At 53.4% G+C, this 25,044-nt stretch overlaps 1 protein-coding gene across 6 annotated transcripts in view; it reads right to left on the reverse strand.

Annotated features, from left to right (window-relative positions):
* Window positions 1-25,044, reverse strand: part of ITPRIP (inositol 1,4,5-trisphosphate receptor interacting protein) — a 34,455-nt gene that overhangs the window by 2,924 nt on the left and 6,487 nt on the right. For 2 of the 6 annotated variants that reach the window (XM_072739944.1, XM_072739943.1), the window contains 2 exons: window positions 12,099-12,323; window positions 6,782-10,456 (listed from right to left, as the gene is read on the reverse strand). In XM_072739944.1, the coding sequence (XP_072596045.1) occupies window positions 8,785-10,443 (1,659 nt within the window). In that variant the 5' untranslated portion in view covers window positions 10,444-10,456; window positions 12,099-12,323 and the 3' untranslated portion in view covers window positions 6,782-8,784. Of the gene's footprint in view, window positions 1-4,089; window positions 4,206-6,781; window positions 10,457-12,098; window positions 25,042-25,044 lie in introns of those variants that run through there. The other 4 variants (XM_072739945.1, XM_072739946.1, XR_003234188.2 and 1 more) reach the window with 3 other exon arrangements.

Here is a 25,044-nt window from a genome sequence, read left to right on the forward strand (position 1 = left end):
CGGAATCCTTCCACCATCTCGTGTCACAGAGATAACCACTTTTAACAATTGGTATCTATCTTATAAAAGCATGTTAAACCTACAGATTTAAGGTGAAAGCTCTTCTCTATGTCCTACAGAGCAAAAAAAGAGAAAAATAGTTTGAACCACCACATTTGAAAGAGCCTCATCGCACACGAGGTTAACATCCAAGTCCACGACCAGAGGAGGTCCTGTGAAGCTCTCTTCCTTAGAGGTTCTGGACTGGAGTGAGTCCAGTGACATCCTGATGCAGTCTGGGGGTCGGTGGGGTGACTAGGACAGCTGGGCTGGCAGTGGTGGGGGGGGCGGGAAGGTTTGGGGGGCAGATGGTGAATCAGTGTTACGTGAAATTGCTTCTAGCTCTCAATTTCTCTCATCTTTGACAATACAGTCACTAACTGTTCAGGTGGATTAAATCTGAATTATAAGGTAGAAGCTGGAATGTTTCTTCTGCGTGTGCCTCCACATTGCTCTCTGGAGCTTTGGTGGCACGTGGGAGTGGCAGAGTGTGCGTGGGGTGTCTCTCCACCTGATTCCTCACTCTCATGTCTTGCCTGGTCCACATTTCCTTTGTCAAAGTCAATGGCCATCTTGATGCAGGAGTTCTGTTCTGCTCTGCCTTCAGAACCAAGCTTTACTCTCATGGTTTATGTCGATCTGGTTCCATTTATCTAAAATCTTCACAAACAACCAAATATCCTGCTCGAGGGGGTAGGAGGCTTTCTTGTTTTCTTTATTTCTTTTTTTTTATAAGATTTTATTTATTTATTCATGAGAATACACAGAGAGGAGAGAGAGAGGCAGAGACACAGGCAGAGGCAGAAGCAGGCTCCATGCAGGGAGCCAGACGTGGGACTCGATCCTGGGACTCCAGGATCACGCTCTGGGCTGAAGGCGGCGCTAAACCGCTGAGCCACCCAGGCTGCCTGGGGCTTTCTAGTTGACTAAGCTTCAGTCCCTTTCTCCCTCCCCCTGCCACAAACTGGACAGTGTGCCCACCTTAGAGGCTCATTTCCCACTACCTTCCTTTGTGAATCCCTGGAAGGCTGGACATTGTTTTTTTTTCAAACATTTTGCTCACCTCTGGCTACTCAGAGCTCTTTAGCCTTTTGCAAATGCTATTTCCTCCACTCTACAGTCTTCCTCAGAATAGCATCTGGTTGTTTCATTTTTATTTTTCAACCATCCTTTTCTCTTGCAAAGTTCAGATGAAAATTCTTTGTGCAAAGAGGTAGTGTACCAGCATGGGTAAGAATAGAGCTGTTTGGTCAGGCACACTGCGCTCACATCCTAGCTCGGCCACTCATTAAATTCTGTTGCTTAGGGGATCCCTGGGTGGCTTAGCGGTTTAGAGCCTGCCTTTGGCTCAGGGCATGATCCTGGAGTCCTGGGATCGAGTCCCACATTGGGCTTCTTGCATGGAGCCTGCTTCTCCCTCTGCCTGTGTCTCTGTCTCTCTGTCTCTTGTAAATAAATAAATAAAATCTTAAAAAAAATAAATTCTGTTGCTTAGCCTCTCTGAGCATCAGTTTATCTGTAAAATGGGACCATGAAGTGTCTATTTCATAGGGTTGTTGAAGAATGATGAGACCATCCATGAAAGGGCTCAGCACCTGCCAGGTACATGCCCAGTGAGTGGCAGGCAACCCTGTTATCATGGTGAGACTTCTGCAAAAGATCAAACTTGACCTGTGTCCATTCTCCCATGACTTTGTGGAACAAAGTGATTCATGGTTCGGAGTGTTTTCTGGTTCCGTGCAGGTGGGTTTAATTTCAAATGACCTGTGAGCCCTTGGAAGCCGGGACTTTTGTCTCCTCCTCCCTTTCCTAGCCCTCCAAGCTGATCACCGAGTCCCCGGATCTTGCTACACTGTTGAGGAAGGTTAAAATAAATACCATTTCCCGTGTTGTGGAGAAGTACTCAGAATCCGGCTACTCTGTCTCTTGAAGTGTGTTTAAGTAGGAGGGATTTGAAATGACCGAAGGCCTGCACAATTGTTAGGTAGCTTGAGTGCTGCAGGGAACATACAGGCGCCCCAGGAGCAATACTGTGTCTTGTCACTTCTTCCCAAGGACCCAGCACTGCAAGAATCCCCATGTAGATAGAGGCCCCTGGCTGGCCTGCTTCCTTGTCGGTGGCAGAGGGCCTCACTAGAGGGTGTAGCTGAAAAATCAAGAGTCAACTGGCTCCCTAGCATCGAGGCAGGATGGAAAGAGCATTTGTAAGCCTGTCAGGCCCAGGACAAAGCCATCGAGGCAGACTCTGACGTGTAGCCCACCCCAGGTAGCCTGAGCCGACTGTCTCCTAGGAGCAAAAGATGGGTTTCAGGACCTAGGATGATGATCTGTTAGCAGGAGCAGCTTTTGATGAATCTGGGATTATGGCTGTGGAATTTTTGGGTTATGCTCAGGGATTTAGTTAAGTCTTTGTGTGTGAGTGTGTGTGTATTTGCATGCTTCTGTGCATTTCTGCCATAGAAGGAAGGTACTAGGATAAATAATTAGAAACTGTATAGATGGTAAGGGCAGGAATTATTTTTAAAATTCCATCCTAAAATAAGTGGCAGTTGGTCATTCACTTGATAAAGAGAAAGGTCCCCTTTGGGGACTTTATCTGAGACAGTCTGATGGTAGCAGGTATGGGGTGGGGAGTGGACATCCCAGATGTAGTGGCAGCAAGAGCTGCTTAACCTGGAAGCCAGAGGAAGAGCTCACTGGGGCTCTGTGAAGCCCTAGCCTAAAGCCAGGCTTCAGGAGTGCAGAGGAAGGAACCAAGGTAGAGTCAGAATAGAAAACCTTCTGTTTATGTTTTTTTGTTGTTGTTGTTCTGCTTGTTTTGGTTTTATTGTCCAAGTCCCAAGCTAAGTGCTTCATTTGTGACCATTTTACTCAATCTTCTCAATGGCTCTATGAAGTGGACAGTACCCATCTTCTAGAAGAAACTGAAGCAAAACCTAGGCTCATAGAAATTATGAGACTTGCTGAGCTAGGACATGGCACAGCTGGGATCTGAACACAGAGCCCAGGCTCTTAGCGCCTGTGGTACTTATATGGTCTGGAATCTGACTCTCTGCTCTTTGTATGGCTTTGTCATGGGAGAAATTGGGTATCTAGTGGGCAGTGCCTCACACGTGGGGCTCCATTTTGAGTGGGTACATGGAGATAGGGCAGAGGTCCACACTTCTTGTCTCTTCCTGGGTCATGGAATGTTGAGGCTGAGCGATAGTGCTGCTTGAAGTCTGGTACTGGATGGGTGGGGCTTCAGTAGCTCCCTTGGCTGGTCAGATTATAAAATGTTGCAAGGAAGACAAAAATGTGTGGGAGAGGGCTTCTAGGAATTGGCCTGGACAAAGCTTGGGATATCAAGAGGGCAGATTGCCACCAACCTCCTTGGCCCTGCATCTGGCTCTAGTTAAGGTCTCTGCTGTCATCTTGGTTAGCCCAGATTCCTGGGGTGAGGGGGTATGTATAGGCTGACTCATTGTCCTTGGCTGGTTCAACACTAGCCACGATTTTTTGGAGGAGACCCAACACAACCATCAGCCACTGGAGGTCCAACCACCATCCTGAGAGACTGGTCCAACATAATCCAGTCTACTCTTCAGAAATAATAGTGAGGCCTTGGGGGCTGTGTGAGTCATCTCTGGCCAGGTGGGAAGACAGGCCCAAGAGAGGCTTGTGAGAAGTGGTGGGAAGTGGGTCTTAGCTTTGTTTCTATTTTATTTTTTTTTAATTTTTAAAAATTTATTTATGATAGTCACACCCACACACACAGAGAGAGGAGAGAGAGAGAGAGAGGCAGGCAGAGACACAAGCAGGCTCCATGCACCAGGAGCCTGATGTGGGATTCGATCCCGGGTCTCCAGGATCACACCCTGGGCCAAAGGCAGGTGCTAAACCACTGCGCCACCCAGGGATCCCTGTTTCTATTTTAAATAAAGTTACCTTAAGAGAGACCTACGAGATCACTCATCAGTGGGTTTTAAAGTAACAGATGGGAGCACATTCTTCCCAGCCTCCGACCCCACCCCTGTCCTGAAAATTTCATTTGGCACTTTTAAGACCTACCTTTTCCCAGCAAGAAAAGAAGAAAGGTCTTCGAACATCTCTGAGGTTTATGCACTTCCATCTTGCTGGAAGAGAGTTTGTTGTTGACAGCTTTATTTCCTGGTTTCTTTGTGGGGCTGCAGAGGAACATTAAAGGAATAGAAATGCCACTTATACTAGGAAAGCAGGGGCCCCACATTGTACAGGAGGAAACAAAGTAGCCCTGAGCACAAATGAACAGAACACATGCATCTGGGGACAGGAAAACAATCAAGTTGATCTGATTTTCTTTGGGAGGACTCCTCACCTTTTCCTGAGAGCTGAGACTGTTACAGCCCAAACTCAAAGCTGACCTGGGGGTCCTCGAATTCTCTCTTGCCATGCAGGCCTTAAGAGCCACATAATTTCACTTTCAAAGACTTAACACTCTCTGCTGTTCTCTGGCTTATTTTTGGGCCATCAGTTTTGCCTTTCCCAAAAGACTCATGTCCTTGGGGACAGATCCCTCGTCTTACACTTCTATTCCCCACATAGCACCTGACCCAGGGTAGAACACAAGCTGGGTGGTTCAGTACTTGGCTAAAAATGCCTTTTCCTTGCTTTGGAGTCATAATGATGGAATAAATATGGTAAGATACTTGGTGGTGAATCCATATGTACCAAGTTGGTGAGTACATATTATAGCAATGACCAGGAGGGAGGATCACTTCAAAGCAGACTTTATGCCCTGAGATGTTCACTGGTGTGTTGTTTGTAATAGCAAAAAAAGTGGAAACATGTAACTGTCCCTCAGTAGGAGAGGCTGGGTCAATTAGGGTATGTCTGCACATACAGGGAGATAGTAAGCAGCTATTTTGAAAAATAGGGTAGAATCAAATGTTGAAAAATGGTATCTAAGAAAAGTTAGATGGTAGGATGCAATTTATATAAAAGGGAAAGGGATGCATGCACACATGTGATACAAACACAGAACAATTTTGGAAGGATACACAAGAGACTTCATCTTGGTTCCGGCTGGGTAATGACTAGAAAAGTAAGGGGTGGGTGCTTTTGTCTGTTACTTAATTTTTCTGTCATTGGTTGAATTTTTTTATTATGAGTCTACTGTTTTTATATAGAGAGAAAGTAATCAGAAAAACAAGCTATTTTTGGATGGCAATGAGAAAAGTTAATTCAAAAAGATGCCCTTCCCAGGGTGGGGGTCCCGGGGCAAGGCAAGAGGAGGGTGAAGTAGGGTGGGGACAAGGCAAGTGGTCATTGGCGCTCTCTGCTCCCGGTCTGCAAGCCAAAACAAACAACCTTCCAGCTCTATCCCATGAGATGGAGACCACGTGGAGCATGAGAATGTTCTGAATCACAGCCTATGAGGTGATTTCAGTTAGAACTTCCGGGACATTCACTGACCCTGCCACAGATGCCACCGACCCCACCCTGGATGCGGGCCATAAATCCCTGCAGCACCTGACACAGCACTGATCACATAGTTAGGGACTTTGAGGTTTGGGGTAAATCTAGTTACTGTCTCACTCAAAAATCAACAATGGTTCACCTTGGCTTGTTGCATGAAGTGCAAGTTTACCTTGGCTCTGCCTCGAAGGCTCTTCTGTGATCAGCCCCAACATCTTCAAACTCATGTGCTAAAACTTCTCATTATCTGTCCACATATACACCAGCCCTGTGTGGGTTCAGCCCTGGCTTTGCTGCTTACCCTTCTGTGCCTCGGCGTCCTCCTCTGGAAAATGGGAGGATTTTAACAGCACCCACATCATAGGGTTGACATGGGAATGAAATGAGTTAAGATACGTAAGTGCACACAGAAGGGCGGCTGGCACAAAATAGGTGCTACTTCAATGTTGCCTGCACCTATCATGCTCTCCCACCCTCACTCCATGGTTCTGGCTGGAACACTTTTCCTGCTCAGGTCCTATCCATATTTCAGAAGCTCTCTCAGGCAGGGCCTAATCCTTAACATCCCCGCCCAGGTAGCAGCGGTTCTTGGGCTTTCAGAATCACCTGGGGAGCTTGGCAAAATGCAGATTCTTGTGCTGGACTCTTAGAGACTCACTCAAGTCTGCAGTGTGGCCAGAAGCCTTCACCCGTGTGAAACCCAGGCACGTAGTGCGGGGCCACAGCCGGAGAAGCAGGCTCTAAGCTGGCTTTTCCTTTGGACCAGTGAGCAGTGTGTTTCCATCCTTCTTTGGCCCTTCCCAACCTACTCGATGTCTTGGCCTCGTAGCTGTACTCCTTTCAGCGTTGTCAAGAGGTGCAGCAAGCAGTGAGCGGATGCCCAGAGAGGTCAAGCATGCTTGGGAAAGGAGAGAGCTTCTTCAGAGAAAGAGGCCTGGGTGTCCTCTGTGGGAAAGCCTATTAAATGCCCTCATGTACTAAAGCCTCCACTTAAAAGATAATCTCTTTCCTCAAAAACCACAAGCTGTGTGTTCCTTTGTAGGTCCCCAAGTGTTTGCACTTTGAGCTCTGTGAAATCGGGTCTGGTGCAGGCAGCCACCACGTTCCCCTTCTGGAACTCTGCAGGCTGCTTCAGAGATGGGCTAGAAATGTTCTATTTTGTTATTTTTTTTTAAAGTTTCCTGAAAGCCCAAGAATCAGAAGGGAGTGAAAGCTTCCGCTGGTCAACAGGAAACCCTCCCTGCTCCCCAACTCTGCCCTGGGAATCTCACAGACTTCCTGAAGTTAAAACAAACACTGTGACCAGTTTCTACTTCTTGCAAGAATTTAATTCTTCCTTTAATATAAATAAGGCAGCATGAAACACTGAGAGCCCTGCTGCTTTCTGCTTCAGAAGCAGCTTTGGTACAAAAAAGATCCCCCCCGTCCCGCTAAGTTGTCATCTCTGCATAAACAAGGGGCCAGAAGGTAGTTTTTCAGTGAACTTTCCCCTGGAAGCCAAGGGGAAGCCGAGGGAGGTTCAGGTTTGGTCTTAGCTTCTGGAGGCTGGTTCCTGGCTGGGGGTCTCCTCTAAGCACAACGAGATAAGGATGAAAGGGGAAAGGCAAGGCACGGGCAATAATAAATACGGAAATTCCCCCCTGATTCTGGAAACACATCACAACTGAATGGGGGTGTGGGCTGCTGTTGAGGGCCATGTGAGCTTAATCCTTCCTGGCAGCACCGGGCCACTGTGGTGCTGGGGACACCCAAGTCTGCACGGTCTGACTGCAGCTCACGTGGAATGGTTCCTACAGGCTTCAGCACCCCATCACAGCCGAGCCTCCTGCTGCCAGTGAACCCTGTCAGGCAAACCATCCATCTTCCAGAACCCTGGGGCCAGGTGAGAGCACCCTTAGGGAAGGGACAGGATCCTCACGGAGAGCCTGACACCCCTGTGGAACTGGGTATGCTGTCTGGCAGGCATGGCCAGCTGGAACCCCAGAGCAGATCCCAAGAGCTGGTTCAGGCGTTCTTGGCTTGCTGCAAGGGTAATGAGGCAGTGTCATGAGAGAAAGTCCCAAAGGGCCAGTGAAGCCACAGGTGGGGGAGGAGTGGCTTCCCAACCCCCCTACACAGGCCCGGAGATAGGCTCGCTCCCACTGCTGGCTCTGGTGCCTGCTCAGTGACCAGGTAACCTCTGCGGGGCTCAGGGGCTGGGTTGGCAGTGCTGTCCTTGCATGTTCCCAGGCAGCCAAGTATCTCTGGGTCTTGGTCATCTGTGTGGCTGCCAAGGCTCATCCAGAAAGGGGGGTTCTTATGCGGTGGGAGCGCCCCACTGGAACAAACAGGTCTTGGGGCCCATAGATGGAGCTGGGTATCCTCTTGCCTCCAGGCGTGCTCGGCTCTAGGACTGGGATCTTGCTGAGGAAAACTCAGTGCTATGGTATCCCTCATTTCTCAGCTCTGCTGTTTTCTCTGAACTGGGCATCAGAGGCAGAGCCCAGCACCCTGGGCACAAGGTTCCACCCTTTGCCCCAGTCACCCTGTGTCTCTTGCAGCTTCCATCTTCAGTATCTGCCCTCCCCCACCACACAGATGATCAGAGACCAGCTGTTGGAGCTTGTCCCTAGCATGGTGTGTGGCACCACTGCCACTCAGGGCACAGCACCCTGGGGGAAGGGGTGGGGAGAAGGGGGCGCACCTTGAGCGAGACACGTAGCTAAAAAAGTGGCTGATCGAAACTTCTCTCTGCCACCAAGTACCCACTTCTGTGCAACAAAGACATTGGCCCCTCTGGGCCTTGGACTTCTCCTATGTCTTTTCTCCAAATAGTTTAAAAAATGGCAGCCACAGGTGGGCCCCTCTTGTGCAGGCTGGAGATGGAAGGTTGCAAACTCCCAAAACTGTCCCATCCTGTCAGGGTGCAGGGTCTCAACACGTGTCCCCATCAGCACTCCTGTAGACCCTCTGTTGATATTCAAGTAAATGTAAAAGTCACACCCAAGTCGATGTTCGTGCTGTCTTTACCTCAGTGACCAGAGAGTATTTCTGTTGTCACCTTGGCCATATGGGGTGATCCAAAAGTAAGCTGCAAAGGATCGACCAGACCCAGACAACAGCCTCATCGGTAGGCCCCGGTGGCACGAGGGCAAACCGGCTTCCGGCTTGGGGTTCTGTTTCCTCCGTGCCGCGGGGCCTGGCTTCCTTGGTGGGCTGGGCCATGCGCCCAACAGAGCCCACCATCGTCCTGGGCCAGGGCCTGCAGATGCCCCCGGGGTGTGGACACGTGGGATGCCCCGCGCCCTGGCCCTCTGGGTCCTGGATGCTCTACAAGACCGCAGCTTTGTGGGGCAGGCCGGCGTGGTCTGAGGGGACGTGCAGGGAGTACTCGCTGACGAGCACCGGCGCGTTCTTCAGCATCTCATAGAAGGAGTCCACCGTCTTGCGGTAGAGACTTCGCTGCAGGACGAAGGGCCTGAAGAGGTTGAGAGGCTCGGCCCGGCGAACGGCCTCCGGGAGTCCCATGCCGTCGGGCACCTTGTGGTTGCCAATGAAAAAGTGAAGGAGCGTCTTCTCCAGCAGGCTCTTCTCCAGGAAGCGGAGCAGCTCCCGCAGGCGAGCGTCCAGCTGCCCGGCCCTCCAGTCGGCCGGCCGGCGGCGGAGCAGCAGGTGCAGCAGGGCCGTCTTCAGGTGGTAGTTGCCGAGCCCGCTGGGGCCGGTCAGGCGGCTCTGCTTGGAGAGCAGGAAGGAGGCGATCTGCAGGCAGCTGAGGTGGCAGGCGCCCTCGGGCAGGGCCTTCGAGGTCACCCTGAGGAAGTGCCGCTCGTAGACCGCGAAGGACAGGAGCCAGTCAGTGCTGGACGCCGGGGCCTCCCCCGAGGGCTCCCTGGGAAGGTGGGAGACGAAGTACAGGTCCGAGTCGTCACACTGGATCACAGGAATCAGGTTGAAGGGCATAAACTTCCCCGAGCGGAACCTGATCTTGAGGGAGCCGGGGCGGTCCAGCTGACCGAAGGCCAGGTCGAACTCGTACTTGTGGGCGATGCGGTGCCAGGCCCGGGTGAGGGCCCTCTGGAACCACTTCATGACCCGCATCGTGTCCAGGTACGGGGCGTCTCCGGCGCACAGCAGGCTCTCCAGCTCGCCGCCGGGCCGCGCCGCGCCGTTCCTGCCGTGGAGGAGACACAGCATGTCGTCCCCGAGCGTGGTCTTGCCGCAGATGCAGCCCAGCGCACCCTCATCGGCCCTGACCACCTTGATCTGGCCATAGCCCTGGCGGCCCAAGGGCACCGAGCGGCGGGAGCAGCAGAGCTCCGGGCGGAAGTGGTAGGGCTCGGGGGGCATGAAGGGCACAAAGAGGTCGCACAGCAGCGGCCTGTCCACCTGCCAGTTCTCGTACATGCTGTCCACGCCGATGAAGTCCTCCAGCTCCATGTCCGTGTCCGGGTTGCAGAGGCTCCTCAGGGCTTCCAGCAAGTCATCCACGAAGCCTTCCACAAACTCCCGGGTGCGGGCCGCGTCGGCCGTGGCGCCCCGGATGCAATGCTCATAAAAGTGGTGGAGGGTGGCCTTGTTGGGCAGGGTGAGGCCCCGGAGCGGGGTGCCCTCCAGGCCGGGCAGCTCGTCCTCGTCCCCGCCCAGGCACTCCGGGGAAGGCCCGTCCTGGTGGTCCTGCCGCCACACCTCGATCACCAGGAAGAGGATCATGCAGAGGGTGCTCCACAGGTCCCAGGCTGTGCGATTCTCATTCTGCTGCTGCCCTTCCTCTGCCATGTGCTCCAGGGCCTCCTTCTCAGCTGCCAGCCGGGCCACCTCCTCCTCCAGGCGGAGCTGCTCCAGCTGCAGCTTCTCCTGGTGCGCCTGCATCTTGCGGATGATCTCCTCCTCGTTCTCGGGCACTGTGGCATTCTCCCGGGGGAACAGCAGTGGGTGGTTGATGATGGCTGTCACCACCACCAGACACACCCGGAAGAGCCCCAGAGCCATGGCTGGAACTTTCCTGCCACACAGAGAGACAGATCAGTGGTCACACCGAGCTTCCCTCCGTGCCACTTCCTCCCCAGACCGTCACACCAAGCTCTGTCCCACTGCGTTGGTGACTGTCTTACAGGTCTTCTCCCGCTCAGCCTGCAGTCCCCTCCCTCCTCCCCCACTGCTGTGTCTCAGTGCAGCCTTGGAAGAGGGAACTACAAAGTCACACACCAGCAATCCTGGCTAAGCAACCCATGGAAGCTGTCCTGTTTCTGGAAGCACAACCCACTTTGGCCAGGAGCCAATCCTTTTCAGTGGTCCCTGTCCATGATCGGGTGGGGATAATTCCAACTCCAGCTACAGGGGTGAACATATAACCCAGGCCCAAACTATTCCACACCCCTGTCTCCACAGTGTGGATTTAGGGAGGAGCATAGGACCTCACTCCGGCCAATGTGAGAGACACAGAGAGATAGGATGTGCTGGGGCCGATGGGGAGAAAGACGGCCCTGGGGCCTAGGTTTGCCAGGGAGCAGGATCATCGCTGCTCATGGCTCTCCAGCTCCCGCAAAGGGGGGTCTGCTTGAGAGGGATGCCAACATAGATACAAGCAGACTCCTTGGATCCAGCTATGCCTGAAGCTGTTGTCTCTGGACTCATAAAGTCATGTAAGTCCATAGTTGCTTTGCTTTAAGTCAGTTTGAGCTGTTTTCCTACACTTCAACCCACCTCCCCCCAGTGAATGCCGTAGCGAATATGACTTTGCTCGAGGCAATAAAACCTAGTGGTTAAGAATAAGAAGGCTGAGTTCCAAGGCCAGCTCTGTCACTGATTAGCTGTGTGCCCTCGGACATGTTAACACACCTCTCTGAGACCCATTTTCCTTAATGGACAGGAGGAAAGCTATATGTAGTAACCACAGGGCGCAGTATTGAGGGATGTGGTGACCTATGCAAACTGCATACACAGCACCGTGGATGGTGCACAGCATACATTGGTTGAATGGCAAGTGTTTCTGAACCAGTTTTGGGTCCTTGTCTTCCCCCACAGCACACCTCTCCTTCTGATCTATAAGGCCTCATCCAAATTCAGACACTGACCTCCTGGACTTTTCCCAGGTCTCTCCCCAGGGCAATCTTGGATATAACCAGAGTGACTGAGTCATTGGATTTCCTTTACTCTCATGAGTCGTCGAAACTTAAATCTCACTTCTTAAAATTGTGTCTCCACATGCCATTCCTCCAGGATAAATGGATTTTTAGATCTCAAGCCACCCCTTATAATCCTGGGAGTTTTTTACATACGCTGAACCTGGGGCTTCATCCTGGGTCTGTTGAACCGGAATCTGCATTTTAATATCATCCCCATTAAAGTTTGAGAGGCACAGTCTTATGGGGTAGGCCTCACATTATACCCTCTCCTCTCCCAGAGGGGAACCTTGCCAAGTAACAATGGGCCTTTCCCATGCTTTGCCCTGCCCCCTTTCTGCCTGGGACCTCCGCTAGGAGAGCAAATGGCCAAATGAGGTTGTTGTTGGACTACAAAAGACACAGAAGGTTCCCCTGGCCACCCCCCAGCCTTGTATGCCAACACGCGCTTCTCCACATTGCTTGAGCCCCATTCCCTAACCTTGCACTTACACCCTTCCAACCACTTGTTCTGGTTCTTACCCTAATGGTGCCAAGAACAGGTGTGTGTCATCAGGTGAAGACAGCTCTGCAGGTTCTAGCCAGCAGTGCCAGGATGTACACGACCCGGGTTGCCACAGGTGGGTAAAGCCTGCTTCTCAGATGCGATTCTATCCCACACATAGCTGGACAACGAGCAGGAACCAAAAGCGGGATCCAGTGGTAGCAGAATTCAGCGTGCACACATATTCAGGCCCCAGAGGTGGACTTGAGGAGGAGAGGGAGGACAGGAGAAAGTACAGGAAGTCAGATCGGAAGGGGTGTGGGGTGAGGAAAAAGTCCAGGGGGAAGCTAGCCAGCTTTTCTTCCCTAAGACAAGGAGTGGCTTGCTGGATAATTGCAGAAGCAGGTCAGCCCTGGTTTCCACACAAGAGAAACATCAATGGAAAGTTTTGCCAGGGTGGTCCAAGGCAAAGCCACGAGGCTGGCTTCCGAACGTGGATCAGGGTTTTAAGATAAAGGTATGCAGTGCACAGCACCAGGCAGCAGCCAGCTGGGAGAGAATTTGGAGGTTTTGAGGCCCTTGAGGGTCCCTGTACTATAGGCAGTCCCCTTTGGGCATAGCAGACCCTGACAGGTCACAGTAATAGTCCTGGGTGGCCCCTGACCCAGGATGTTGGTCTCCACACCAACTCAGGGTAGGATGCCAGCAATTGGGGAATAGTGCCATCGTCAAGCCTCCTCTTTCCCCAACAGCTTCCACGGGGCTACCTGTGTGCATCCTCGTGCCTTGTGCAACGGCTGTAATGGCCTCCTTGCACTGGGACAGGCAAGGTTCAGAGCTCCAGACCAAATGGAGCCATCAACTCTGTATGGAAAGGGTTAGGAGGATAGATTTTGGATTCCAGAACCCAGCATGGGCACATACTAGTTCTGTGACCTTGGACAAACCACCTAACTTCTTAGACTCTCAGTCTATTCATCTGTGAAATGGAAAGAATAATACCTGATGTTGGAAAGCTTGAACAAGATCATGCATATAAAGCCCTTAGCGAAATCCTTGCCCCTGAGCAAGTTTATAAAAGGGTCTCGGAGATGGGATGGGGAAACGCAAGGGCCCTGCCTGTACAGTTTCCTGATGGGCCATGCAGATGCCCCTACCAGGTACCCTGGCAGGAGGCAAGCATCCCACAGTAACACTGACAGTAGGGTTACAAGACTCACCCGAGCATGAGGGAGATGAGGTAGCGAAGTGGAAGGAGCCTGGGCTATAGAAACAGACAGGCCTGGGTTTGAAACGTGACTCTATCCTTGCCGAGTGGTCTTGCTTCATGGCACCACTGCTTTACCTTTGAGATGGAGCTAAGAGAAGATCCTCCTTCCCAGGAAGGCTGAGTTAAGGGAGATAATCCAGTTCAGGTGCTTGGCACAGTGCCTAGCACAGAGTGGATGCCCTACATTAGCTCCTCCCCTCTAGGCTTCCATGGGCCTCTGTTTTCTCACCTGCTAAGCACCCCAGCCCTGCCAAGTGCTAAGGGGTGCGGAGGAAAGCACGCTCAAAAGTGCTTTGAAAGCACAAAATGCTCCTCTAGCATAGCTGTCCCTTGGCATGTCACTCTGCCCACCCTGCCCCTCAGCAAAGGGGAGAAGCCTTTGGAGCCTTGGATCCTCTTGGAGGTAGAGTCTGACTCACGTCAACTCCCTCTCAGGGATCAGATGAGATCCCAGTTGTCATTTTGCTCCTTTTAACGTCTGGGCAGGCAAGCTCTGCCTATGGCACCCTAAGGGGTGGGGAACAGGCTGTGGCTGCTCAGTGCTCACTAGATGGGGCAAAGTTGGAACCTCTACTTCCCCTCCCCAAACCAAGCCACAGAGAACACTGCCCTGGGGGCCACAGGGCCAGAAGAATAAGGAGAAGGAACCAGAGTGGTGTGACTTTTATTGGAGACCACAGGGACAGGCAGGTATCTGGGAGCCTCTCCCCAAACTGTGGATACACATGCATGTATACACACACACACACCCCTTCCCAAAGAGCCCCTTTCCTCTCAATTTCAAATTGTCCACTTCTGTTTTGGCCCAAGGCTCTCACCCCATGAGGCTGCCCCATACACGTGGCCTGAGCATCCAGTTGGGTTTGGCTTGAAAATTAACTTGGGTCACTCCTCGGGCTTTTGTCTGTCTGCTTGCCAGGAAGGCAGCAGGAAACCTGCTGAGTTCCTCTCCACCCCCGCTCCTGCCCACAGAGTGTGGTGGCCCATGCAGGTCACAGCTAAACTTAGCCTGGCAAAGAGCCAGGGTCACGAGGCAGCAGGGGCTGGGGCAGAGGGCTGCAGATGGTCAGGTCAGCCTGGACCATTGGTTTTCTCAGACCCTTATTCTGTGCCTGGCCAGAAGCCTCAGACCCTCCCTATCCCCTGGGGTCGATCACTCCTGCATCCCCCAGAGCCCTCCAGCACCCCAATCAGAGCTTAATCCAGTGAATGCCACTAGGAGTTGTCTAGTAGAGATTTGTTTCTGTTTATCAAACCCTCACTAGGCTGTGCTGGGTGCACTGTGACCAAGTGGTAGGTGGTATCCCTGTTTCACAAACCTGTTAACCAAACCCAAGAGACGAAGCAATTCTCTAGCACACGACTAGAAAAGGCACAGCTGGGTTGAGATACAGTCTGTTCTGTTTCCACCCAGAAAGTCCACGTTCTTTCCACCCTGCTGTGTTTTCAGAGCACCTACTATGCACAAGGACCACGAGCCCAGCCTGATCCCAGGCACGGAGAGCGCCACAACCCACATGTGGAGGCAGACAGCCACCAGGGCCTCACAGGACTTGAATGGGCTGGGGAGCGTTAATGGCACATGAGCTGTAGGCTATGAAAATGCAGAGGGAGTTTCGTTTCTGTTCTTTGGGGACCCCTCCATGTCTGTGGACCTTCCCTATGTCCCCCCTGCCGCGGAGACGTGGCTGTGCTAGCTTTTGGCTCCACATCGGTGAGAGCAGTCAAAGCCTGTTGTCCAGCCCCGCGTGGTCATCAACACCCCTCCTGACCTGTCACCCACCCACCCCCACTCAGGGCTGGGTGGCTGTGGCCTCAGCAGCAAAGGTGCCCAGGACCCATTTCTCAGCAGCCAGCAGTCCCCTGGGACAGTGGTTCTCAAAATGTAGCACCGTGATCATCTGGGAACTTAGACATGCAAATGCTCAGATGCAATCCCAGTCCTGCTGATCAGAAATCCCAGGGCTGGGGCCCAGCACCTATGTCGCAAGGAGCCCTGTGGGTAGTTCCAGCACCCACTCAAGTCTGAGAACCAGCCCTGCCCAAGCCAGGCAGGCCTCCAGCAGGAGGAGGGTGCGGCTCCTGCGGTGCCCCTGCAGCCCAGAATCCTGCAGCTCGCCAGAGCTCTGCCCCACGCAGCTTGTCAGATGCAATTAGCTCAAGCGGCCCTGGCCCTAGCATCATCGTCAGAGCTAAAAGGAACAGCTGAGTGGTTTCCTTATAAATAGAATAAAGGAAGGTGGGTTGATGGCAGGGGAAGCCACCTGTAGCCCAGATCCTGGGGGGTTTCTTGGGTCCCTCTCCCACTGCTGAGACTCTGCACCCTCTGAGGAAGAGGCCAAAGAAGACAGAGCTGTCATTAATTTTGGGCTGTGTGCCTGGTCTTGAGCTGGACTTTCTCAGTCCCAGCTGGCAAAGTACAGGACTGTTTGGGGGAAATCAAGCCACAAATTTAAGAAAGTCAGAATTTAGTGTATGCTTGTCTAAGCCCCATTTTACAGATGAGGAAACTAAAGAGACCTAAAAAGGAGACTCCTCTGAGCAGGAGTGGGGCGGGGAGGGTGTGGTTCAGGCTGGTGGGGTGAATCCCACATGGAGAGACAGACAGGCCAGAGAAGTGGCAGCAGGTGCCCTGCAACAGCCGGTATGCATGAAGCTAAGCACTCTCAGTATATTTTGTCATTCGGTTCTCGGAACATTAGTTCCATAGTCGCAACATCCTACCTTGTGAAGAAAGACCCACTGTGTGGCTTCTCAGATTCCCTGTCTGCAGGGAGCCTGTCCCCCTCCCTCAGTGCTCCCTCCATCCTCCCAGGGATGAGTGAGCCCTGCCACCTCCCAGGTATCACGGCCAGGCCAGCGGCAACCACTCAGATCATCGGGAAACTACTGTAGGAAAGGACTATTGATGCACAGCAGGAGTCTGACCCTGTGTCTGTCTTGGGGGTGGAGTTTGGGCCCCGGAGAGCAAGAGAGCAAGAGAGCAAGAGAGCAAGAGAGCAAGAGAGCAAGAGAGCAAGCAGTCTGTCTGAAGCCCTGGTGAGGCTCTCCTGGGGTCTGGCTTGTCTGATCCCTGATTCCATGCTGCTTTCTAGCCCAGCCCATGCTGCGCCCTGCCGTCAAACAAGCTTCCCTGCCCAGCACAGCGGCCCCTCCTCAGGGAGGACAAAATACATGCAGAGTAAGGAAGGGGTTTGTGGCTCTCACCGGCAGGCCTCCCTCGCCCATCTCAGAACTCCTGCAGCTCAGGCCACCTTCCCGCTCCCCCTTGTGTCACTTTGCCCACCAGTCCCTGCCTTCCTGGCTACAGTTCTAGCAAGTTCCCAAAGCTGAATGTCCTCTCGCCTCCTCCAGGGCACCAGGCTTCGGGCAGGGCATGCAGCAGGCGCCCAGTATGCCAGTCAGAGCTGACTTATCATGCATTAGGGAGGAGATGGCCACTGCGGGGATGACATGTCTCCACAAACTCCTTCTTCCCCTCAGGGCTGGGGGTGCGGTGTAAACAGACTCATCCTAGATGGCTCCCACCCTTTTAGGACAGGAGTCTCCTACAGGAGAGGAGAAAGGCCTTGCAGCCTGGCCCACGACACAATGAGGGCATCTCTTGCTGAGGTTCCTCTTTGCCTGCACCCCAAATGGAGGAGGTGGGGTAGGGGAAAGGCTGAGCAGCACTGGAGAGGGGGCTGGGGCCTGGGGCCTCAAGCCTGGGTAGGAGATGGAGGACAGGCAAAGAAAGGAAGTGAGGAAAGAGGAAGGAAGAGAACCAACAAAGCGTAATTGAGAAATGGGTTGAAGGGTGAGGTTCTGAGCCCCCAGTGTCTCCTCTTCTCCATGTCTTTACAGCCACCTCCATTACCTTTCACCCCACTCCTCCCACTCAGCAGAACTTCTGTCTTGGCCTCCAGCCAAGTTCACCTTCCTCAGACCTGCCACCCTCACAGCCACTGAGGTCCTTCCCTTACCTGCTTTCAGTCACCCTTCCTGAAGGCAGGGGTTGTAAGACCAAACGTGGGGGAGGGGTGGGGAAGGGGAGAGGTGACCATAGTAAATGGTCAAGGCTGTAGATGCTACAGATCCAAGTGATGCGCATGGGGTCAAATGGGGCCCACGTGCTTTTTCTAAAGGGGAGAGGCACCACATGGCATGTGCTGTGTGTGGAGAATGGCATGATCTATTTTTTTTCCCCCAAGAGAAGCCAGAAATCTGGATTTTATCAACATCCCTCAATTTTACAATGTTGGGTGCTATTTCAAAAATTCTTTGAAAACCATGGAAGCTACACAAAGTATGTCAGTGGGCCACCTAAAGTCCATGGGCCCTGGTCCACAAGCCCCCTTTATGTGCCTTCTTTCTGCTATTCACTGGAACTCCCCACTTCCTCAGCATCCTCAAGGCTGTCCTTGACCTTGGGACTCTCCTCACTCTTCCTCCTTGGCAATAGGACCATCTACTATTTCCTCTGTGAATAGGACTCCCTGAAATAGCCCCCCTGGCTCGACCTTTCTCCTCAAACCCGGTCCTGACTGTATTCCAGCGTCTCCCAGTCATCCCAGCAGCCGCCCCCAGAATAATCATAACCGGCATTTATGAGGGCTGGCTATGTGCCAGGCCTTCTCCACAGCCTCTCCAGGGACTAGAAGAAAGCAAACTGGCCTAAAGGGTGTGCACTAAGGAGCACTTGGTATTACGGTCCCCAGGACTGGAGAACTGGACCCCCACCGCCCATCCCTAACCCAGGGGACCTGAGTGAGCAGGGACCTGGGCTCAGAAGAAGCAGGGGTCAAGACTGTACCCCGGTAGGGGTGGGGGAGAGAACAGGGAGGAGAGAAAACTCCCCTCCCTGCCATGCCCAGTAGAAGAGAGCCCATGGCAAAGTTTAGGCTGGGAAAGGAACAGCCTTCTCACCAAGGTGAGCTCTGCTGTCATCGCCCCGTGGCCGCACTGGCCAGACTCACAGGGGGTGCCCAGTCACACCAGCCAAAGTCACATCGGCCAAAGCACTAAGTTTCCTCAAGGCCCACTTTCAGAGGGGAGAGGTTCAAAAAGTCATCAGGAAGCCAGCCCCCTCCTCTGGTCTGGGGTGAGGCAGCTGACCAGCCGAGCGCAGGAAGGACAGGGGCCTGGATTCGGCTGCCGTGGGTGGGAGAGCCCACATCCTTCCTGTTCCCGCTCTTCCATCAGCAGCCCATACATATCCCTTGGCAAGCAACAGATGGAGAAGGCAGGGAAACCATCAATCTCCCAGGAAGGACACGGTGTCTGTTGTCCCCATAGCACGTCATGGGAAATCACCGTGTCCTGGGACAGACGGACTCCGGGGAGTCTCAGAGGCTTAGGCCTGGCAGGCCCCAGAGACAGCAAAGGGCTCCCCTGGCAGCCTTTCATCCGGGCCCACATCCAGCTTTCTTTCACCTGTTCCCCCAGGGAACTTTGAATCCAACAGTTCCTGTGGTGGGTTGGATGGTGACCCTCCAAAAGTTAGGTAGGTCCACATGCTAACACCCAGGCCCTGTGAATGTGACTTTACTTGGAAGGAAGGGTCTCTACAGATGTAATTAAATTAAGGATCTTGAGATGAGCTCAGCCTGCATTACCTGGGTGGGCCCTAAATCCGGTGACAAGTGTCCTTATAAAGAGACGGAAAAGGAGCAAACAGACACAGAGGAGAAGGTGATGGAAGCCAGAGGCAGAGGCTGAAGCAAAGCTGCCACAGCCTGGAAGGCCTACAGCCACGGCACGCTGGACAGGACAACGGAGTAGCCCCCCCGGAACATTCGGAGGCAGTGTGGCCCTGATTTCAGATCGGGCCTCCAGAATTTTGAGAGGGTCCTTTCTGTTGTTTCACTCCCCAGTTTATGGTGTTTTGTCAAAGCAGCCCTCAGAGAACAACACAGTCTCGAAGCCCAACACAGCTTCCTCGTCCCACTCTGATCCCCAGCTACCTCTAAGGCAGCCTTTCCTCTGCACCGAAGCCGAAGCTGGGGGCTCCCCATCCTGGCTGGCATGAGCCTTTGGAATCGGCTCCTCTGAGCCCTCCCTAACGCCCAGCCACCCCAGGTGGCCTCCTCTTCCCTGGAATTCTCCTTTCTCCATCTCACTGGTTTCTAATTTCCATGTGACACAGGTCAGAGCTTTAAGACTGATGTTCAGGGCCTGGTCCCACCAAGCCTTGGGGGTCCCCTCCGTTCCCTTCCCACCTGCCCTGGCTACTTCAGATTACTGACTGCCCCCGAACACCTCCTACACTGCCCCATATTCCCTGCACCGTGTCCACACCACACAACCCAAACCCTACTCAATGGTCCTCACAGCAAGCACACCTCAGAAACTGCCTCCAAGGGCCTTCCCCATCTCTCTCCACCCCTAACTCCTGAGACAGATCCTTCTTTCTTGAAAGGGAGGAGACCAAGCTGGAGTTGGGGTGGGGGGCGGGCAGGAGCAGATGGCATCTGTATTAAGCCCTTCTGAGTACAGCTAAGCCTGGTGCCTTGTGCAGATGGCATCGCCAGAGAGGTCCGATAGCAGGGACTCCCCCCCACCCCCCGCCCTGCTGCCCGCCTCCCTCTGTAGTTAGCTCAGCTCAGGAGAACAGCGGCCCCACCTCACAGGCAGGAGCCCCTGGAGCTGAGAGGTGGAAAAATCACTCAAGGTCTCACAGGAAAAGAACAGGGGAGCCAGAGGCCATGCTAGGCCCACAGCTCCAGACCCTGCCCTCCACCTGGTTCACCCCATCCTGCTCTTTTATCACAGTGAGTTGCCTGAGCTCTGTTACCCCATGACTCCCGGAGCCAGGAAGGCTTGTCCTGACATCCCCCGAAGTGCCCAGCAGAGACCAAACAGGTGGCCTGCTCCATGCTCCATGGACCCATGCATCCTGGGGACCCACCAGTGCGCTCACATCCTGCGCTCTGGAGACACACCCGCTTTCAAAAGAAGGTATCGCACAAGTCCTGCGTTCTAGGGAAGGATGCGTTTCCTACTGCGAGCGTGCACCGAAGCGTCTCCCTTGGTCCCCAGATTCCCACCTGGCATTTCTGGACCTGAAATCACATGTGACCAGCGGAAACACACAGGTGACCATTTCCCACGACGAAGCAGCCCTCATCTACCACCACATGCTGGCTAGGCTCGAGCTAGTATTTCCCTGAATCTCCCTCCACCTCTGGGCCCCATCTCGCCCACAGGAGCACCAGCTGGGAAGGAACATGAACACCCACGTCAGGGGGGATGCCGAGGCTCCCCAGGCTTGTCCCCCCTCTCTCCCTGCACCCTGTGTCCTCTATACCCCCAGCCTCCCAGCAGAGTAGTGGACGGGCAGCATGGGCAGGCTCCAACAGCAGCAAACATGCTGCCTCCATGGGGAGGGTATCTGAGGGGCTGAGCAGGAACCAGAGAGAAAATATGAAGGCAAACAAAGTGGAGACAAAGCCGTGCCTCCACCACCACCCTGCTTCCCCTCTCACACATGAGCTGGGGATGGATGGAATGAAACAGGCTGCTGGGCGCCACCTTCCTGGTGATCCCCTGGAGAACAGACTAGCTCATAAAGATGACCTGGCTTCTCCGGGGAGGGCAAGGGCGCCCAGGACTTTCTATGGCCACAGAAAGGCCAGCTCCCTACCTCCTCAGTCCCCATCGGGCTCCCTCTCACTCACATCCTGGCTTGAGGGCTTCTGGCCCCCACACAGTGAAATCCCAGGCTGTCTCCCACCCTGGTCCCCTGTGGCTGGGGCGGTACTGGACACAATGCCTGGGCCCCAGCTGGGCAGGGCTGGGGGGGGAGGCGGTGGGGAAGGGAAGAGCTCTGGGCCTCCTGCATGTACACACACACACACACACACACACACACACACACACACACACACACACAGCCTGCAAACCCCTTTCATCTTTATAAAGAGACACAAAGGCAAGATGGAGGCCAACCCAGTAGTTAAACACTTCAGAGCTTGCAGCGGGCCTCTCTGCTTGCGCTCTGCTGCAGGCACCTGGGCTGAACCACAGGCCCAGAGCCCGCCTGCCCTCCCACGCCAGGGCCGCCTCCGTCAGGGCAAACCCGTTCTCCCCGTCCAGGAAAGCAGAGGGCCTAGACTGTAGGCCAGGAAGTGGGCAAAATTACCCCCAGAATCGTCTATGGCTGCACAGAGTCCCCTTCCCCTGAATTAGACAAAACACCGACAACCACAGGAGGCAGCCACAGGGGACCAGGGTGACACCTGTGCTCTGCCCTGGCTTCTGCCCGAGGCTGCGCCGGGCACGCGGTGGGTGTGCCCGAACCACGGGCAGGTACCAGCGGGTCAGGCCGGGGCGGGCAGCGGGCAGCCGCTGACACTGCCAACCTCCCTCCCGGGGACATACTCCGCCCCAAGGCCACCCAGAAACAAACAGCCCAAGGTGCTTCAGCTCAGGAGAGCTTAACACTTGGCGGAGGCTTAGTGTACAGCAGTGAAGAGGCCAGACTCCGGAATCAGAGGGCCCGGGTTTGAACCCCAAGTCTCTCACGGGCGGTAACGACGGGCATGGTGGTCACATACATGGTCGTGCTCCCTAAAGGACACGCTTATCTGCGTTGGTATGGGTCATAAGGCCAGGGCTCCCCTTTGCTTTGCTCCTGTATCTTAGGGACTCTGCTGGGGAAACAGGGGTGACCCGCATCCCTGCGGCACTCTAGATGCCTGGGGGCTTGGCCTGGTTGTCTCCTCCGCCTCCCTGTTTCTCCAAAGGCCCCAGGGTCTGCCACAGAGGGAGACAGGAAGCTTGGCACCTGGGGAGCTCACAGCCTGCCACCACCCCCACCCCCCAATCTGGCAGCATCAACACTGACCCTCCTCTAGGTCCTTCGGAGCAGCTAGAAGGAGAAACCACTGTCAGTCCCTGATGTCCGGTATTACAGGGCAGGCACCCTGTGATGCTTGCTGAGTGAATGAATGACGTCAGGACTGGGGGGAAAACCTCACTGCTTTTACTCCCAGGAGCACGAATTTGAAATGGGGGTGTAGTGGGAGATCCCTGACTAAGTAACTTCTAAGTTTTTTCTTCCTGGGAACGCTCTGCAGTCAGAAAAGCAAAGTGCTGACAGTGGTAAGTGCCTTGGGGAATGTGAGCAAAAACTCTTTCAGATGCAGGCCCCCAGAGACAGACCTCAGCCACTTCAGGTCTGGACAGCCTTCGCTGAACCATAGGCTGACTCACCGCCCGAGTTTACCAAGAACACAGCCCAGGAATGAACCCCAACACAAGTTTATCTGACCACCAGCTGCTTCTCCCTTTGACGCTCACTTCCTTGCTTGAGAGTCTTACAGGAATGTAAGATAAATGGAGGATATGGGATTTGAAGCAAATTCAGGAAAAGAAGCAGAAAAGCACCGCTTGATGAAATGGCAAGCAGTTTTCCCTTTCTGGAAAAGAACAGACTGGCCCTGTGGCCTTGATGCCCCATGGGAGAGTTTAAAAAGTAGCAGCCCAAGTGTGACATTTACTAAGATTTAGGCATTCTGCAAAATGCTTTGAGTCTCATCTGCACAATAAGCCTCTACGAGAGGCAATATCTTCATTTTACAGATAAGGAAACTGAGGCAGACTGGAGGGATCCCTGGGTGGCTCAGCGGTTTAGCACCTGCCTTCGGCCCAGGGCGTGATCCTGGAGTCCTGGGATCGAGTCCCACCTCGGACTCCCTGCATGGAGCCTGCTTCTCCTTCTGCCTATGTCTCTGCCTCTCTGTGTGTCTCTCATGAATAAATAAAATCTTTAAGAAAAAAGACTGGAGAGGCTACTTGCTCATTATCAGCTTTGGAATTTGAACTCAGGACTGACTTTCAAGTCTCTGGTTTTCCCATGATGTTGTGTTGCTCAGTGACCTAATTATCTGTGAAATATTACAAGTGCCTCTGGGCTTCCCTGTACCATTTAAGGCAAGGCAGGTGACAATTTAAGTGAAATCTGGATATGAAGCAGGGAATCAGTCTTAATGAGCTTTCAAGGTCCTTCCCACCCAGAGATTCTGGGTGTGCGACCTGGGATGTCTGAGACTGCTTTTCAGCCAAAAGGGCAGTGTATTGGGAAAAGGGAGGGAGGGCCCTTTGGACACTGGACAGTGTGTTTTGTGGGGAGGCCTCAGGAAGAAAGTGGCATTTTGGGGGGGCACTCAGGGGTAAGACCTCGGCATCCCCTGTCTCATGCCCACCAGCCCAGGCTCACTGCAGTCCCACACTCCTCAGCCTCCAGCCTCTTCACTTGACTGGGAACAAAGTCTCAGCAAACAAAGGACCTTTTCATGAACTTGAGGCGGGTCCTCTGACTGCTACTGAGAAGGCTATTGAAACAGGCTCCCAGGAGAACAGTTTGTTATGAGCACATGGTTTTGTACCAACAAGCAGGGCTAGAATTATGACAACGCCCTCCCTATGGTTTGGTGCAGGTTAGTTAGAAGGAAACTCTCCTGTTACCCACTTAAGGCAAATGACCTGGGGGAGAAAGTAGGAGTAGCCCAGGACAGCTCCAAAGCTGAGCCCTCCTCCTGGGCAGCGAGTGCCCCACTCTGCCATTCACCTGGAAGAGAGTCATTTGAAAATTGTGGGCTTTCTATTTTTTCCCAGGACTTCTGAGGATTTTATTTTTTAATTTATTTTTAAATTTTATTATTTATTCATGAGAGACAGAGAGAGAGAGGCAGAGACACAGACAGAGGGAGAAGCAGGCTCCATGCAGGAATCCCGAGGCGGGACTCGCTCCCAGGTCCCCAGGATCACACCCTGGGCTGAAGGTGGTGCTAAACCGCTGGGCCACCTGAGTTTAGGTTTAAAAGGTTTAAAATCCTTATCTGAGGATTTTAAAGTGCTCTGTATATTCATTCTCTGGTACTGGCTGCTATTATCCCTATTAACCGGTTGAGAAACTGAGCCCTAACTGCTAATACCAGAGTGAGTCACAGCAGAAGACCTGGAGTAGGTGGTTGGCCTGGTGTCTTCTCACTTCTTGACACTCAGACTTTGTGGGATTCTGCTCTTTGGCAGGACGCAGTTGATACCTGTGCCCATCTTCTCTAATGCACTCTCCAAATTTTGGATGTATCTCAACCACTTCCGAACCCCTGCATGAACTACTGGGGAGGAAGGGATTCTGTAGCTTTAGTTTAAGCCAAGTTGAAACTGTGGTGTGCTAGAGCTGGCAAGAGGTGAGCTGTGCGACCTTGCTTCTGTTCCCAGCTGTACCAGCTCTTGGAGCTGCGGATCCCAGATATTCCTTCTCTCTGCGTGCATTTGATTATAAAGCTCCATGAGGTCAATGAATCCCTAGCACATTCGTTGCCTTGCACATTGCAGGAGCACAAGAAATACTCGAGCAATGAATGGACAGTCTCTCTTAAGTCAGTTCCTGTAGCCAGGACGTGGGCATCCTTGTTTCCCACTTTCCTTTGGGGGTGAGGGTGGAGAAAATGGGAACGCCACTCTTCTGATCACCCTATCACTGCTCCCCTACCTACCACTCTCCCCCACCAGATCAGGCTGTAGAAGGGAAACCCAAGGCCATGGAAGCTGCCAGAAGCTACTGTAAGATGTCATACTCTTTGCTTCAAGTCACAACTCTGAGAACTACACAAAACTGCTGGTCTCAGCACTGAGCTCTATTCCCTTGGGCCAAGCCCAAGGCCCAGAGGCCTACCACCAACTGGCTCACAGCCCAGACCTCTGAAAATGCAGCCCCTACCTGCCCC

This window comes from Vulpes vulpes, chromosome 15 (genome assembly GCF_048418805.1).
Source record: "Vulpes vulpes isolate BD-2025 chromosome 15, VulVul3, whole genome shotgun sequence".
Lineage (NCBI taxonomy): Eukaryota > Metazoa > Chordata > Mammalia > Carnivora > Canidae > Vulpes > Vulpes vulpes.